This window comes from Nicotiana tabacum, chromosome 2 (genome assembly GCF_000715075.1).
Source record: "Nicotiana tabacum cultivar K326 chromosome 2, ASM71507v2, whole genome shotgun sequence".
Lineage (NCBI taxonomy): Eukaryota > Viridiplantae > Streptophyta > Magnoliopsida > Solanales > Solanaceae > Nicotiana > Nicotiana tabacum.
In genome coordinates this window covers 78,321,539-78,338,463 of record NC_134081.1, presented here as the reverse complement: position 1 = coordinate 78,338,463, position 16,925 = coordinate 78,321,539, and the positions used below count along the sequence as shown (strand labels likewise).

The 16,925-nt window shown below is 35.9% G+C and overlaps 3 protein-coding genes and 1 non-coding gene across 6 annotated transcripts; 3 read left to right on the top strand and 1 right to left on the bottom strand.

The window, feature by feature from the left end:
* The first annotated feature begins 1,028 nt into the window (after positions 1-1,028).
* Positions 1,029-5,473, top strand: LOC107761533 (uncharacterized). Its single transcript, XM_016579762.2, has 4 exons — positions 1,029-1,672; positions 2,754-3,203; positions 4,222-4,534; positions 5,058-5,473. Exons 1-4 carry the CDS (start codon positions 1,253-1,255, stop codon positions 5,192-5,194), a joined length of 1,320 nt encoding a protein of 439 aa, XP_016435248.1. The 5' UTR covers positions 1,029-1,252; the 3' UTR covers positions 5,195-5,473.
* Positions 5,474-8,400: 2,927 nt separating this feature from the next.
* On the top strand, positions 8,401-14,132 carry LOC107761527 (EH domain-containing protein 1-like). 3 transcript variants are annotated; one of them, XM_016579752.2, is made up of 17 exons: positions 8,401-8,736; positions 8,829-8,908; positions 9,091-9,142; positions 10,099-10,167; positions 10,252-10,309; positions 10,423-10,478; positions 10,567-10,606; positions 10,725-10,789; positions 11,165-11,278; positions 11,442-11,544; positions 11,636-11,685; positions 12,060-12,188; positions 12,446-12,697; positions 12,794-12,873; positions 13,338-13,464; positions 13,565-13,708; positions 13,837-14,132. In XM_016579752.2, the coding sequence occupies exons 1-17, from the start codon at positions 8,695-8,697 to the stop codon at positions 14,020-14,022; spliced, it is 1,647 nt and encodes a 548-aa protein (XP_016435238.1). In that variant the 5' UTR covers positions 8,401-8,694; the 3' UTR covers positions 14,023-14,132. The 3 variants fall into 3 exon arrangements, with proteins under 3 accessions (XP_016435238.1, XP_016435240.1, XP_075090988.1); XM_016579754.2 differs by lacking the exon at positions 9,091-9,142 and having other exon boundaries at positions 8,404-8,736; XM_075234887.1 differs by lacking the exon at positions 9,091-9,142 and having other exon boundaries at positions 8,410-8,736; positions 10,115-10,167.
* Positions 14,133-14,499: 367 nt separating this feature from the next.
* TRNAG-GCC (transfer RNA glycine (anticodon GCC)) lies at positions 14,500-14,570 on the bottom strand. The gene has a single exon. It is a non-coding gene; the product is annotated as a tRNA-Gly (tRNA).
* A 165-nt stretch (positions 14,571-14,735) lies between these two features.
* On the top strand, positions 14,736-16,719 carry LOC107761532 (upstream activation factor subunit spp27). Its single transcript, XM_075234899.1, has 3 exons — positions 14,736-14,809; positions 14,920-15,113; positions 16,266-16,719. Exons 2-3 carry the CDS (start codon positions 14,940-14,942, stop codon positions 16,392-16,394), a joined length of 303 nt encoding a protein of 100 aa, XP_075091000.1. The 5' UTR covers positions 14,736-14,809; positions 14,920-14,939; the 3' UTR covers positions 16,395-16,719.
* The last annotated feature ends 206 nt before the right edge of the window (positions 16,720-16,925 follow it).

The window sequence follows — 16,925 nt, the reverse complement described above, 5'->3', positions numbered from 1 at the left end:
TTATTTTAAGGGAGTCAACGTATAGTAAATATACATAAAATAAAAATAAATATATTATGTATATAATAAAAAATCTAGATAACATTTGAGGTTATCTAGATAAAAATCATTGCAAATAAAAATTAACGGTGTTTAACATTTCTTAGTAAAATGTATATTTTACGTATAGTAAATAGATAAATAGTAAATAAATTCTATGTATATTTACTATTTGCTATCTAGATAAATCTGTCATCTTTATTTCTTTTGGTAAACAAGAAAATAAATGGAACAATATATTTTGTTAGATCTTAGATTTTTGTTAAAAATTAAAATGTGTTTAGTGTTATGACTAAAAGTGCACCACTTTGTTAAAGTAAATGGACTATTAGTGCTCCATGTGGAAGAATATGTATGACTTTGAGTCTAAAGCCAAAGATAATGTATGTTTTTGGGCTTTTTCTCAGTGTTATGACTAAAAATGCACCATTTTGTTAAAGTAAATGGACTATTAGTGCTCCATGTGAAAGAATATGTATGACTTTGAATCTAAAGCCAAAGATAATGTATGATTTTGGGCTTTGTCTCGAAATGAAACTTTGAAGTTTGCTAATACTTAGTGGTTGTGGGGCCACATAATAATAATTTAATAAGAAAAAAAAGCTTGTCCATGGAGTAGCCACCAAGATATACTTATATCATGAAACATAAGTCATAAATAATTTTACATTATATACACCTTCCAAGGATTTTACCCTACAATAAGCTAATAAACATTTATATTTTCTACTAAAAAATAGTAATTGTGACGTCTAAACTCTAAAAGACTCACAAAATACATTTGAAAGAGGATTTTATTCAACAACCACATTTAAATACTAGAAGCGGAAAAACAGTAATAGTAAAAACAAAACTTTTAACTCCAAGCAAGTTAAATTCGCCTCTATAAATTCACACTATCCGTGTCTCTCTATTTAAAACTTGACACAAAACAAAAAAAATAAGTCAATGTCGACACAAAAACTGTTGGAAACCGCAACAAAGCATCTATAGTGGCTGAATCAGGATCAATCATTTCAGATTTCTCGCTAGTTTCCAAAATTAGTCTCAGCTGTAGTGTTGTGTATCTCAACATCAAGTGTAACCCACCATTTCGGACCCCCTATATAAACCTTTAATTTCTCTTCAACTCCATAAAACATCCTCAAGCGTCTGACCAGACCCGCCAATTCCGGTGCTAGCTCTGTAATAAATCTCTCTCCAATTTTCATCAATGGGAGACGCAACCCAAACCCAAAGCCAAAGCCAATCTTTACTGCCCAAAAACATAGCATATAACCGTAGCAAATCGCATGCGTACGATGAATTGCGCAGTTTTAGGAGATGGCTAAAGTGGATGTGTGTAGATCAATCTGATACTTGGTCTACTTGTCTTTCTTGGTTTGTTTTCATAGTGTTTACAATTGTTGTCCCTTGTCTCTCCCATTTCCTTTTGGCTTGTGCCGACTGCGATGCCACTCACGATCGGCCTTATGACAACGTTGTTCAGTTGTCTCTCAGTGGCGTTGCTGCTCTCTCCTTCATATGTCTTTCTGGGTTCGTTAAGAAATTTGGGCTTCGTAGGTTCTTGTTCCTTGATAAGCTTTGTGATGAGAGTGAGACCGTCAGAAAAGGATACATGCAACAACTCCATGTGCGTTTTCTCTTTCTTATTCTCTCACTTAAATTTTTGTGTGCTCAATTTCAGTTAAAATTTGCTGATCTTTCTATACAATCTTTTATTTTCTGAATTTAGTAACAAAATGACAGATTTTGACATTCTGTTTTGGCATATGTTTGATGATTGGACTGTCTAAAACGCAGAGGGATCCCCTGTTTCCCTATTTTAGTTTAACTTACTTAACTATAGATTGAATTTTTACCCCAAATATCTACCCACTAGTGATTGATGTGATCTCTTTTTCTAAATCTCTTCTTTTTTCTGTGGCTTTAAATTTTTCGCTTCTAGTATTATAAGGAAACAGATGATGCTATTGGATGCGACTGAATTGATGTGATGTAAACGCTCCATATGATTGTGTAACTAAGAGGTCTCACAATGATAACTTTCTTCTAGAATAAATTTATAGTAAAAAGGACAAATCTCTACAGTTTTATTTTTCCTAAAAGAAAAGTACAAACATTTGCTGATGGCATAACTGATTATACTAGTCAATCATTGTTATTGTTGTAGTTCTACAACTGGTGAATAAACGAGTGTTTTGGTGCCTCTTTTTTGAAAGTTAATATCTTCACCGCTGCGATCCTATTCATTTTTTAAAAGAAATCTATCATAATAATCCACAAATCAGTTATTCCAAATCCTTATTATATTTTTTTTTAATAATCGTGGTGTCCGGGCCAGCTTGCGCAGCTCGACTAATTCCACAAGATAACTACCACCTCCCACCAGCAACATGTACCAAGTAACTCTATTCACCAAGGCTTGGATAGATGGAAAGAAATCACCTAGTGTTTTTTGCCTTCGCTGGGATTTGAACCTGACACCTCATGGTTCTCATCCACTTCATTGGCCACTAGGCCATACACTTGGGGTGCAAAAACGAGCTTCCAAATCCTTATCCACTAATAAAACAAAGCAAAACGGAACTGCTATTCACTAATGGCGCCTATTTATTGATATGTTAATCACCATATGGTTTCTAGCTTGCAATTGGTGTGAAATTATAGATTGAACAACATGACGTAACAATGACCGTTTTCTTGGTATGCAGAGATCATTGAAGATCCTATTCATTTTTGTGCTGCCATGTTTTGCTGCTGAAAGCATATATAAGATTTGGTGGTACAGTTCAGGTGGAACCCAAATCCCTTTCTTAGGTAATGTCATTGTGAGTGACACCGTCGCGTGCATTCTGGAGCTGAGCTCCTGGCTCTATAGGACGACCGTGTTCTTCCTAGTGTGTGTCCTTTTCCGCTTGATCTGTTACCTTCAGATTCTTCGGTTACAAGATTTTGCTCAGGTCTTCCATGTGGATTCTGATGTTGAGTCAGTGTTGAGAGAGCACCTTAGAATCAGGAGGCACTTGCGGATCATTAGCCATAGGTATCGTAGGTTTATCGTGTTGGCATTGGTATTCATCACAGCGAGTCAATTTGCCTCCCTTTTCATGAGCACAAGATCAAGTTCTGATCTTCATATCTACAAGAGTGGTGAACTTGCGGTATGGCTTCTCATCAGCTCCCTATTTGTTTGTCAAATGTAGGATCTTGTGTTTCATTTTCTAATTATTTCAAAGAAATTCCTTGCATTTCTTTGCTTGATGCCTCTTTGATAAACTAAGTCAATGAATGTGACTTACTGTTGCACTTGGTCCTTGATCGCATATTTTTCTTGATAGTATGCAGTAATTAATGCTGTACTTCACTGTCCAAGCATTTCTAACAACAGAGCAAATATACTAAATTTATAACTATGTACAATTTTTAATCCTCTGGTGTGGGATGGTCAATGGTGTGCAGTTTGTTATACCGATGAAGAGTCATGTAATGAGCTTTCAAGAGTAATGTCTTGCGACAGTTATGTTCCGGTAAAAGGTACTGCAGGGCCAATATTCAGCTATGCGGCGATGAAGTCAACCAACAAATGGCGCTACATAGCCAGATTTTGGCTATGCAGCGCCAATATTCAGCTATGCGGCGATGCAGTCAACCAACAAATGGCGCTACATAGCCAGATTTTGGCTATGCAGCGCCATAATCTGCCGATCAGACAATCGGAAGTTTAACTGCTAACTGCTTCAATTTCCTCTTGACTCTGTCATCATATTTCTCAGAGATATAAAAGTTAGGAAGACTTCTTGTATTTAACGTAGTAATAGTAATAATAATACTAATTACTGTTCTTGTTATTTCTGAAAGTTAAATTCGAAAGGAGATGTCTATTCTGAGTAGCTACAATTCGTCAGTATTGCACTTCAAATCAGATACTTTTCAAGCCAACTGGTAACAGGCTTGTTGTATCCTAGTAGAGCATTGTCTGTTATCTGAAAAGTCGGACAATCACTCTTCTTTTGAGAAAGCGATAATATCAAGCCTCAAGCCGTCTTTTGTTTCTTTATTTTTCTTTTACTTCATATCAAATTTCTAACACGAGAGCCTTGGTCTTTTTGCCTTTTTGTTCCTGGATTATTACCGGTACTCGTGTCTTGAAATAAACATCTTCTTCTTCTTGATATGCAGCTGTGTTCTGTCAGCCTTCTTGCTGGGCTTTTGATACTGTTGAGAAGTGCAGTCAGGATTACTCATAAAGCACAAGCTGTTACATGCTTAGCAGCCAAGTGGCATGTGTGTGCAACAATAGACTCTTTTGATTCAGTTGAGGGTGAAACTCCTCCAATTTCTCAAATAGCCAGCAACCAAGTTTTCCCTGTGAGTTCTCAAGGATCATCCGATGCTGACGATGTTGGAGATGAAGAAGATGAGCTTGACAATACACAATTTGTTCCCTCTTATGCCTATAGCACTATTTCATTCCAGAAAAGGCAGGCACTAGGTATGCTGCTTTCACTTCGTTTTTTTTTTTTTCAAATCCTGAAACCCTGAAAGCAGAAAGTGCAAAACCAAGGTCCGTTGGACTTGAAGTGAAAAAGAGACGAACCGCACGCTTCTTGGGCTGAAGCGCGCAACTTACTGGAAATTAAAAATATCAAATATCTTTAGTCCAACTAAAATTAAATTGCTATCTTCACACCTTGAGTTATCCTGAGGTCGAGAATTCGAGCTTACCTTTCAAAAACTAATTGCTATCTTCACACCATTTTTGTCGCTATTAGTCCAACTCATCAAAGTTGAGATTCAAAGAAGCAATCGAATCTATTCTTGATGGAATCACTTTCTGTGTCACTGAAACACATACTTCGCTTCTCATTGCTTCATTTCTTTAAGTGACGAAGTGATAAATTTTAATAACACTACTTATTTCTTCCTTTGAAATATGCTGTAGTACTAGTAAAATTCTGTAATATTGTATTGTTCGAATCAACTAACGATGATTTGATTTGTCGCTTGTGGTGCAGTGACATATTTTGAGAACAATAGAGCAGGAGTTACTCTATATGGCTTTATGCTGGACAGAAGTTATCTTCACACCATTTTTGGTATAGAACTCGCGCTGGTGCTCTGGTTGCTTGGGAAAACTATTGGCATTTCTTGAATCTTTGGATACAGAATTGAAAGGGGCTTTTGTTATTTACCTGTGCTATTGTCTAAAGTATAACATGTGGAATGTAGCATTGTTTTAGAGTGTTAACATATCCGTTGAGAGCGAGCATGTATAGAGTTATTTGTTTATTCAATTTTGTATGGTAATCGTATTATTTCCTTGTGTTATTGGCGATCTGGATCCTCCCCGTTCCTCCTCTCAGATAATGTTGCTCTTTGTACTGGATCTATAAGATGAAAGATGATGTAATTTACATGTTTTTTTTTCTCATGCTCTTGTTTTTTACGGCGAAATTTTTGCCATTTGTCCCTTTTTGTTAAAATAATCTTCTTTTTATTATTTCTCTTGCAATTGATGATCCTTTTAGATCACGGTCTAAAGATCCTTTTAATCAAACTGAAAATCTTATAAAAAATGTTAGGCCACAGTATAAATAAAATTTCGTAATTTATTGCAAACGTTAGTACACAATTTAATGTTTTGCAGGCAAACAAAATTATAGGGGCAAACATTAAAACCGAGCTAATGTTGTCCGGAAGGGATAATTTCCCAAGAGCTATATTTGCACACTTTTTACAATGAGGACAAAATCTAAATAGTGGCCTAAAAGGAACATTTGTGTAAATCCTTCCCATCCCTCCGTGTTGCGAAAATAGCATGGGCTAGTCAGTTTTCGGATTGATAATTGAAAAATAGTCAGTATTTATAAAGTCATTGAAAAATAGTCACTATTTTGCTGAAACACGAAAAGTTCCAGCATAATATGCTCGATTATGAAGCTCCTGCGTATAAACTTCCAGCATATTATGTTGGAACTTCAGCAATTTGTAAGAAAATTGGAATAATTTTTGTATATAACATACATAACGTATATATACAAAAAATATATATATTTCGACTATTATTTTAAGAGCGGCTATTAGAGCTGTCAATATGGGCTGGGCCAGGTTAGCCCAACACAGCTCAAGTGGGTTTTAGAAATTGAGGGGCGGGCTAGCCCACCATTTTGATGGGCCTTATAATGGTCAGCTCACCCCAGTCCTATGTGGGCCACGGGTCCCCATGGGCCGGCCCATCATTTTTTAAAATGTAATTTTATATTTTTTCTTTTAGTTCTAACCTAAAAAAAAGATAAATATTTAAAAGTTAAAAAATATCTTATTGAAAAAATTTCGCAAAACTTAATAACTTTTTATATTTTTCCAATATATCACAATAAACAATAAAAAGGTAAAAGACAAGATTATATTTCATACACTAAAAGTCAAAACTCAAAAAAAGTTATTCAAGAGAACGTCCATGACGCTTATGGGATATCCAACACATCATCTTCATCAAGCACATTTGAATCCGCTTATGATAAGGTTGTCTTAACATCTTTATTTTCATTTACGTCCACAATTCATATGCAATATTAATTAGTTAAATATTAAGAATAATTAAATTTTAAAAACTAATAATATTCAATTCACATAAAAAAAATATTACCAGTTTGGGAAAAATCGTGTAGCCAATTTCGTGTAGTAACAAGTGTTTGGACATTTTCATGATGGATGCAATTTCTGTACTTTGTCAGAACACGCCCAACAATGATAAGTGTTGATTCTAATGCGACAGTGGTAGTAGGAAATACTAAGTACATCACGCGCCATCGCTGAAAGATCGGGATATTTTCTAGAATGGTCTTTCCAATACATGACAATATCCATCTCTTGAAACTTCTCAAGATCAAGCTTTAGTTCCTCTAAGTAAAAATCTAATTCTGACTTTCCAGTGCTAGAGGCAGTATACTTTTTATATTTTATATATTTTAAATAAATATTTTTATTAGGCCCACGGCCCGGCCCGACCTCAGTCAAGTCTCACGGGCCGCGGACTTACTCGGGTCGGGCTTAAAAGCCTCGTTTTAAATGGGCTCCAAAAATTCTAGCTCAACCCTGCTAAATCACGAATTAGGCTGGTCTAGACCAATGGGCCAAACCCATATTGACGGCTCTAGCGCCTATATTTTCCGTTAATTAACTCTGGGAGAAATTCAAAAATAGTCAGTTTTACAAGTGGTAACTGAAAAATGGTCACAGTTTCAAAAGTAATCGAAATTTAGCCACTTTTCATGTAAAGATAAATCTGAACAAAAACACTGTTCAAAATCCGGAAAATATTCCAGCATAATATACTGGAGTTCCAGTATATTTGTCTGGAACTTCAGCATATTATACTGGAGTTCCAGCATAATATGCTGGAAGTTCATACACATGTGCTTCAATCTCTAGTATATTATGCTGGAACTTTCCGAATGTTGGAGTTCCAGCATAATATGCTGAAAGTTCATACACAGGTGCACCAATCTCCAGTATATTATGCTGGACCGGTCCGTGTTACAGCAAAATGATGACTATTTTTCAATGACTTTACAAACACTAGCTATTTTTAAATTATCAATCCAAAAATTGACTAACTCATGCTATTTTTACATTAATTCTTCTAACAATAAAAGGTAGCTCGTCCATTCGAGAAAGTGATTGACAAGTTGCATTGCAGCTGACTCCCTCTGTTGTATTTTATGCCACACTGATCCCTTTATAATCTGTTTCAAGAGAAAAACTCATTTTTAAGATTTGAAAACAATTTAACATTTTCGTTTAATCCTTAAATGATATAATTTTATAATCATAAAAATATCATAAATATATTTAAGATTATAAATTCTAAAAGTGATATAACCACACAAATTCACAAGTTTCAAACGTTTTTGTGTTCACGTGAAATGGAATGAAGGGAGTATTTAAATGAAGCCAACCAAACTTTCAAACAGTTTATTAAGACGTCTTATCTCTTGAGATCGAAATAAAGCAACATGAATAATTATGCTTTAGTTTTAAATAAGTTAGAGTCGGTTATACGAGTATGTACTATTCATGTTATGCTGGTATGTTTAATCTCATCTCAATCTCATATTATATTATACATAAAATAATCAATCCATTATTAGGAAAACAAATGGAAGATACGGATTCTTATCGTCGCTAATCCAAAAAATTAGGTATAGGCAATTTTATTGTTCTCTTGAAGTAGTTATATATATCAATAATGCTGATAGGGCAAGTATAATCCACCGTAAATCTTGAAGTGTTTAGAAGGGACGTTGTTTAGGTTGCGTAATAAGGAACTAATTAAGAGCATAGAACCATTTGACGATAATTAAGGCATCGTTAAGTGAGAAAATGGCTTCTGTCCTGATGGCCCAATGGGCTTTTGATATATAAACAGACACTTTGAGTAATTTGTAGCAGTAGCTTAGTACGTAAATTAATAGTGGGAAAGTGATCCGTGTTATGAGTACATCATTTTCAATAGTCGAGGAATAATACAAAAGGTAGATCTTGGAGAATTTATTTGTTCAGTTCTCTGCATTTCAAAAGGAAAAGAAGAAGAGATCATTTAAGAAATGGAGTTTGATACAAGTCCCATTAATCGATGTTCCAAAGAGCATGAGAAGATCTATCAAGAATGGTTCAATTTCGCGGATTCAGGTAAAATGCTACCTTTTTTCCCCTCTGTGTCATTCAAATAAGAGCAGAAACAAATGAATTTGGCACAATGGGGGTTTATTTATTGGGTACAGATGGAGATGGACGTCTCACTGGAGGAGATGCCACAAAGTTCTTTGCCATGTCCAATTTGCCTCGTCCTGAGCTCAAGCAGGTTCGTCTCTTTTCTTTTATGTTTGTGAATGCTTCAATAATTAGGTGTTAACTGTTTTTTATCATGTTTAATTTGAATATTTGCTATCCCAGTACTGTTATCATCTTCAGTTTTGAATAGCAGTATTTTTTATATGAGTGGTGTTTAGGTCAACTAACCCTCACCTCAGACTATTCCGCCAGGTACCTGCTACCTCTCACCAACAACCTGCAAGTATCGTGTAACTTTGTCAAGGTTTGAATTGATAGAAGAAATCACATACATTTGAACGCCTGTTTTTTCTTTTAACGGTGGTTCCCGGCCACCTTATGCACACCTCAACTAATTTCACAGGACACATGCTACCTCTCATCAGCACAAATACCGGGTAACTCTATCCACCAAGGCTTGGACAGATGGAAAGAAATCACCTAGTGTTCATTGACCACTAGGCCACATTTGAACATCTTCAATCATTCATTTTTTTCATAAAATAAGTATGTCTAAGGCCTTTCATTTTCTAGTATATGTATTAAAGGATAAGTTCTCAACTAATTAGCTTCTCGGAATCTAGGTGCGCCTTTTGTAAAGGCACTTTTCGTTTCCTTCTTCGATTCAATAGATGACTTGCTAACTTGATCTTTGCGACGCATTAGAATGACCAACCTATCACTCAAAAGAACTCATGAAAATGACCTACGATCTAGAATGTTAAGCAGAAGATGAAAGACGTGAGCCAGCTGTGAAATCCTCAGGTTTTAGGCCTTCTCTTAAAGGTTAATATTGTCAGTTGGCTCACTGATAATCACATTCAGGTTGCTATCATCTTCCCGGGGCTAATGTGAATAAGATTGAGGCAGATGTTAAAGTTAAAGTATTTAGATAACTTCTAGTGATAAGCAGAATTAAGTTTAAACGGCAAAACAAAAATCTGAGCAAAGGGCAAACTGAACTCTCCTCGCTCCCTTGCGCCTAAATCCTTAAATAAGGTATTTTGTTTTGCTTGAGAAGTCGTATTATCTAGCTAGTTAACACATAAAGATATGTGGCCAATAAATCGTATTTTGACCTATGTACGGACCTTATATTAGTAGCTTGTGCTGAATCACATAGACCTCTTAAGTTTGCGGTTTCCTCCCAGTTTTGACGATTCATTTTCTGCTGCTTAAAAGTGTTTCAACAATTTGTTTCATTTCCCTTCTTTTCCTAAGGTGTGGGCAATTGCAGATTCCAAGCGACAAGGTTTTCTCAGTTTTATAGAATTTGTTATTGCAATGCAGGTACTACTTACACTCTCATTTCAATTTTTTTGTTAATTCTAGTCCATCTAAAGCAGAAATCTCTCTTTGCTTTTTGATGTGTAGTTGGTCTCTCTGGCGCAAGCTGGCCATGCAGTAACCAATGATCTTTTAAATGCTGATGGTAACTTGCGTAGTTTCATGTTGTTAATTTATAATGTACTGCGTTGTATGACTTTCCTTAGCTTACATCATTCTTCTCATTTACTGATCTTACACATTTGAAATCCATTGCAGTTGATTTTGAAAATTTGCTACCCCCTGCAATGGAAGGTCTGGATGTCTTTCTTGCTGTAAGTATTCTAGATTCACCTTCTACCTTATTTTTCGTTTAACACTGAAGTGACTGAACTGTAACCTTATTTATATCTTTTTAAACAGAAGAAGAAGCCCATGCCTAAAAGCGAACCTGATCAGAATGGTATTTTACCTCATTGCACACAAGAACTTATCCTATCTTTTCTTTCTTTATGGTCTTGGGGCGTGGGGAAGGGAGGTAGATGGTATGATTGCTTCTAACTGTTTGAATGGAGAAGCAGGCAGTGCTCCTGTCCCGTCTGCACCAGCAACTAGTTGGTTTTCATCATCAAAATCTGCAAAGAAGGTGAGTGTGGTTACTCTTTTTAAATAATCACACTCTCAAAATCTTGCATTTTTTTGCTTATTCACTGCTATACAACTTTCGTAAGTTACCAATAACATACTCAAATTATGTATACCTATCAAAAAAGGAAAAAAAAACATATTTAAATTCTGCATTATGTGGGGTTTTCTTATCGAGCTATGTTGTCAAGAAGTATCTTTGTCCTTTTCCATTAGTGTGAAGTTGTTTGATTTTATTTGTAGACTGTTGGTAGAAATTATTGCATGAGCTTCTCCTATCCCAAATTCCCCGATCACATCTTACAGCACTTCATGGTATGTTAATGCTTAGTTCTTGGTTTGCTCCTAATGCTTCACTTTTTTCATCTGCCTACAGGTCTCTTTAACCTCTGTCACATCAATAGTTGATGGACTGAAGAAGTTGTACATCCAAAAGCTAAAGCCGCTAGAAGTCGCATATCACTTTAATGATTTTGTCTCTCCATTGTTGGTAGGTTGTGCATTTCACCTTCAGTGTTGCTTACTTTAAGATGCTGGAAAATAACTTCTTGCTCTTTTTCCTCCCCTTCAAGTATGCTTCCTTCTTATTGACACGGGAAAACTTGAAAATAGTGATAGATAAACAGCTGAAGTGCTTTTGTTATGTGCTGTAGGCGAATAGTGATTTTGATGCCAAGCCGATGGTCATGCTTTTGGGTCAATACTCCACAGGCAAAACCACATTCATTAAACATTTACTCAAAACCAGTTATCCAGGTTAGCTAATACTCCTTTTTACTTGTGTATGTCTTTTGTCTATGTACTTAAGAGGCTCTTGTTTACATTGTCACATCCTCTATTTCTATAGGTGCTCACATTGGTCCGGAGCCTACAACAGATAGATTTGTGGTTGTCATGGTATTTTCGCCTTTCTTTACTCTTACTGACTGATTTGTGGTTGTCTTGGTATTTTCGCCCTTTCTTTACTCTTACTGACCACTCTGGTCAGTCATTACTGCTTGGATTATGGTCCTGAAAAGAAGAAATCTATACCTGTCTCTGCCAAGAGTTCAATGTCTTCCTCCATTTAAGTGTCCCAACATAAGGTCCACTTTGAAGACACTTCACAGTTTATAATTTTCTTTTCTTTTTATAGTCTACTATGTACGTCTCTATTTTTCATGTGGGAGTTCAGATTTCTGCTGCTTTTCGCAATAGTTTCACCAATATGGTACATGCTTGGGAATAATTTTCTCAAATGTTGTGATCACTTTCAACTGTGTGTGATACAGAACGGGCCGGATGAAAGAAGTATTCCAGGAAATACAATTGCTGTTCAAGCAGATATGCCATTTAGCGGTCTGACAACTTTCGGAACTGCATTTTTGTCAAAGTTTGAGTGTTCTCAAATGCCGCATCCTGTGAGTTATGGATCAATTTACTTATACTATAAAATGAAACAACCTTTATTTAGCCGAGGGTCTATTGGAAACAGTCTCTCTGCCCTTCCAGTGTAGGGGTAAGGCTGCGTACATCATACCCTCCCCAGACCCCACTTGTGGGATTACACTGGGTTGTTGTTGTTGTTGTTGTATAAAATGAAACAACCTTTAACAAAACTCAGAATACTTTGAACTCCTTTTTTCCTGAAACAACCTCTCTCTCATGTTAAAAAAAGTTGTTGGAGCATATTACTCTGGTGGATACTCCTGGAGTTTTATCTGGGGAAAAGCAGAGAACACAAAGGAGCTATGACTTTACTGGTGTGACGTCCTGGTTTGCTGCCAAGTGCGATCTCATCCTTCTTTTGTTTGATCCCCACAAGCTTGATATAAGCGATGAGTTCAAACGTGTGATTGCTTCTCTTCGAGGCCATGATGATAAGATACGTGTGGTTTTGAACAAGGCTGACCAAGTTGATACTCAACAAGTAAGGCAAAAGATTTTTTTTTTCCTTCATTCATGTTTTCCACCGATTTCTGGACTATGCTACTGGTGTGATTTCATCAATTGATCTCAATTTCAGCTTATGAGGGTTTATGGAGCATTGATGTGGTCTTTGGGGAAAGTTCTAAATACTCCTGAAGTTGCTCGCGTCTACATAGGGTATGATCTCTGTATTTTTACAGCTAATCCAATAACTGACTTGAATGGGCATATTTTGGCCAACTAAATGTAATTGAGTTGTACCGATTAATGCTATCTGATGGATTCAGAACGTGGTAAACTAACTCTGCCTCACTGTTGGGTCAAACTTTTGGTAACATATACTAAGTCTAAGATAAATCGCTTGGGTTTTCAGTAATTGAAAGTTTTCACCTATGAGACGTCACATTTGCTTACTAGATGCTATCATGTGTTTAATATAGTGTACCAACCCACAGTCACTCCTCTCTCTAATGCTTAAGTGCAGATTTAATCTGGACACTTCAAATTAAATATAAAAATATGCATGTTCATTTCGGATAATGTCTTCAAGTCATTAGTTTTAGATGGAGCATATATAAAATTTTCATTTCCATTTGGAGTTTTATATTTTTCATTAGCATTGTGATGTTTCGCTTGCACAGATCATTTAATGACAAACCAATGAATGAAGCTGCTACAGGACCACTTGGGAAAGAACTTTTTGAAAAGGAACAAGATGATCTCCTTACAGACTTGAAAAACATACCAAAGAAGGCTTGTGATCGTCGCGTAAATCCACAATCTCACTTTGAGTCTTTATATTGCTCATATACTCTGCTCAACCTATTCTTTAAACAAGGACTAAAAGACTGGTTTTTATTGTGTACAGATCAATGAATTTGTAAAACGTGCCAGAGCTGCGAAGATACATGCATACATAATAGGTCATCTCAGAAAGGAGATGCCTGCTATGATAGGCAAAGCCAAGACACAGCAGAGACTCATTGATGAATTGGAAAATGAATTTGGAAAGGTTTAACTCTCTCAAATCCACCCACATATTTACATATTCACTGAACTGTCATTTACATGTTCACAATGTTTATAGTGTCTATACTGAGCACTAGTATTGTGTGGTAATGCCCAATTTGTCCCAAACAGGTTCAAAGGGAATTCCATCTGCCTGCCGGGGATTTTCCAAATGTCGAACACTTCAGGGAAGTTCTTGGTGGTTATAGCTTTGATAGGTTTGAGAAGTTGAAGCCCAAGATGATACAAGATGTTGACGATATGCTTGGTTATGACATCCCTGAACTTCTCAAGAATTTCAGGAATCCTTATGACTAACGAGGCCTAGTGCTGTTAAAGTTTGCAGTTATATTTGCCTGAATTTTGTTTGTTACTATATAACACATTCTCAGAATTTTGAATACAGGAAGATACTTATTTCTGTGTTAGCATGTCTCTTTCTTTTCTCTTGTTATTTTCTTTAAATCAAACTGAAGGGCTTACAAGAAAAGCAAAAGAAACTGCACTAGACTCTGAGGCTGGCAGAACAGGAGATGCCCGAAATACCAAGAAGTTCACTGAAAAGTACATAGGAAAAACTTGCACGTGGTGTTTACACCTATAGGTTATCATGGTTAAATAAAAATCAAGGTAAAAGCGTGCATTATTTAATTATGAGTAAGTAATATTAGTGTATGTAAATATGGAAAAAGGTAGAGAAAAGAGCTCAGACACGCTGTAGTATCATCCTAGAATCGGACAACTGCGGAGACCCTTATCACCGCTCGGAGCTCCAGAAATCATCACGGCTCTTCATGCACCAGCCGGGAATCGAACCCGGGTCTGTACCGTGGCAGGGTACTATTCTACCACTAGACCACTGGTGCTTGTTGAGGTTATTCCAAAGATGGAAAATTAACACTTTCTAAGCCTGCACAGGCCATAAAAGAACAGAAAAGGAATTCGCAATAACGACGAGCTCCTTTACTCGTAGTTCGTAAATCTCATTCCAGAAACTATGAGCACCTAGGTCTGGCCTTTCTCCCTTCTTATATCTGCAACCCTGACTTGTCTATTTTTCTGTTTTGCAGTTCTCGTTTTAGAGTTAACTTTTTGAACTCAACGTGTTCGTTGAAATTCCTCTTACCTTTTATGGGATCCAATTATGCTTATGCATTTCATTCACAAGCTCTCTAACCGCAAAGCTTTTATTTTGTTATTTGTTTCTTCTTGCAGGGAAACGAGAAGCTAACACGATGCTACCACAGCGGATGAAAAAGGCTATGACAGACAACCCAAAGAAATTAGCCAATTTGATTGACCTCGTAAATCTCCCTTCAACACTTAGAGAATTCATGGGTCAGTCACAGACTTCTCGCTTAGGTTGTTTTAAACGTGTCTGGTCTTACATCAAGGAAAACAATCTCCAGGTATTAACATCAATGAGGGAATATCATGCTTGATTGTTCTTCCGTCCCACTTTATATTACACTGTTTTGAAGTTTAAGATGTTATCGATATAACATTATTGATAGATGAAGAATGTTAAATTAATGGTTGAAAAGTTGGTTTTTATAAGAGGCCTATTCAGAATTTTACCGGAATACAACCTTTTTTGAATATTGGGTTTTGGATAGGTTATTTATACATAAAAGTGATTTCTTAACACAAATACATGATTTGAGCCAAAGTTAAAAAAAAAATTCCTGCTAAACCCGTAATTGAAACTGTAGACCTGCCTGGTTTTGATAGAGAAACCATCATATCAAAGTTTAAGTTTGAATAGTTTAATTAATTTGAATTTTAGAAAGTTGAAAGTTAAATGGAATGGTGTGAAACATTTTGGAACATCTCAAAAAAGGAATTATTGCCATATAAATTAGGTAAGAGGAAGTAGTTTCTTGTATTTATCGATATTTATTATTAAATGATATTCTAGTTGTTTAGTATCTGCTTGTTTGATAATTGGCATGGTTTTCTTTCAAACGATGTTCTGAAAATTTCTTGTAAGATAGAGTGAGAGTCTAGCACTGAGACTGGCGGCTGCTTAAACGTTAGCTAAGCAAACAACATTAGACTAATGGGTAAATATGTTTAAGTGTGTCTGTAAATGAGCATTGCTAACCTTTGTCTACTCTGGACTGTGGAGCCAACGCAAACATGTATAGATAACAGTCGATCACTTCTGTGATTGGCTTAGGCTTATGTATAAGATTACTCTATTTCGTACGTCAGCAAACATATTCTTTTTATCAAGCAATTTTTTCCTGATGCATAGAGGAAATAGTTGTTCATTTCTCCCTTCATTTAGTCATTCAGTTTTTCTCATGTTTTTGCATAAATTTTTTCCAATTTGATTCTTAGATGATTTCACTTTTTTGGCTGTGGTTGTGGTCCATCAGCTGTCTGCGTGCTAAACTAATGTGGTGCATACAATTTATAGACATTTCTAATAGGTCTGTAGGAAGCTGTTGTAGATATTTCTCCCGTCTATGTGCTTGAAATATACATTTGATCAGTTTTAGACAGAACTGCATATGATTTTGCGTTAACGTGAGTTTTCTGTGATGTTCTGCTTTTAGGATCCAAACAACAAGAACTTAGTTAATTGCGATGAAAAGTTAAAGAGTATCTTGTTGGGTAAGCCCCAGGTTGAGCTTACTGAACTACCCACACTGATCAAGTTGCACTTCCCCAAGGCACCAAGATGATCGATTTTGTTGTAATGTTTGGTTGATGTGCTTATCCTCGATTTTTTTACTAGATTCCATGGATTTTATGAAGGACTTAAATTGCACATCTTGGTAAAAAGGCTTGCTTACTGTTCAAGGTTCTACAAGTAGAAACATATATCATCTTCTGTGGATCTCCATAGTTGAGACCATATCTCCCTCCATTTTTAATTGTTTTGGATAATCTTTATCGTATCTCTTTTTTATCTGTATCGCTCTCCTTTCCATTATGAGTTAACCAGCCTTCCTTGATGAACTTCATATTAGGAATGAGACTGTCTTCATCTTAGAGATCCTTGATAAACTCTGGCTCTTTCAACTATTGTGATTCATTCTTGGAATGCTTAAGCTATTGATGGTTAAGCAACATGCCACACTTATAAGAATGTTACAGTATGAGTTACATAAATATTGCACCTGTATATTTGTGAAAATATTTTGCACATTATTCAAGATAATATATGTAATAGAGACCTGATTCATGATTTTATAATGGAAACATTGGAAACT

Coding starts and splice junctions, on each gene's coding strand:
- LOC107761527 (XM_016579752.2), top strand. CDS start 8,695: ATGAGAAGATCTATCAAGAATGGTTCAATTTCGCGGATTCAG. Junction 8,737..8,828: donor GTTCAATTTCGCGGATTCAG/GTAAAATGCTAC, acceptor TATTGGGTACAG/ATGGAGATGGACGTCTCACT. Junction 13,465..13,564: donor AGAAGGCTTGTGATCGTCGC/GTAAATCCACAA, acceptor TATTGTGTACAG/ATCAATGAATTTGTAAAACG.
- LOC107761532 (XM_075234899.1), top strand. CDS start 14,940: ATGCTACCACAGCGGATGAAAAAGGCTATGACAGACAACCCAAAGAAA. Junction 15,114..16,265: donor TCAAGGAAAACAATCTCCAG/GTATTAACATCA, acceptor TTCTGCTTTTAG/GATCCAAACAACAAGAACTT.
- LOC107761533 (XM_016579762.2), top strand. CDS start 1,253: ATGGGAGACGCAACCCAAACCCAAAGCCAAAGCCAATCTTTACTGCCC. Junction 3,204..4,221: donor ACAAGAGTGGTGAACTTGCG/GTATGGCTTCTC, acceptor CTTGATATGCAG/CTGTGTTCTGTCAGCCTTCT. Junction 4,535..5,057: donor CCAGAAAAGGCAGGCACTAG/GTATGCTGCTTT, acceptor CTTGTGGTGCAG/TGACATATTTTGAGAACAAT.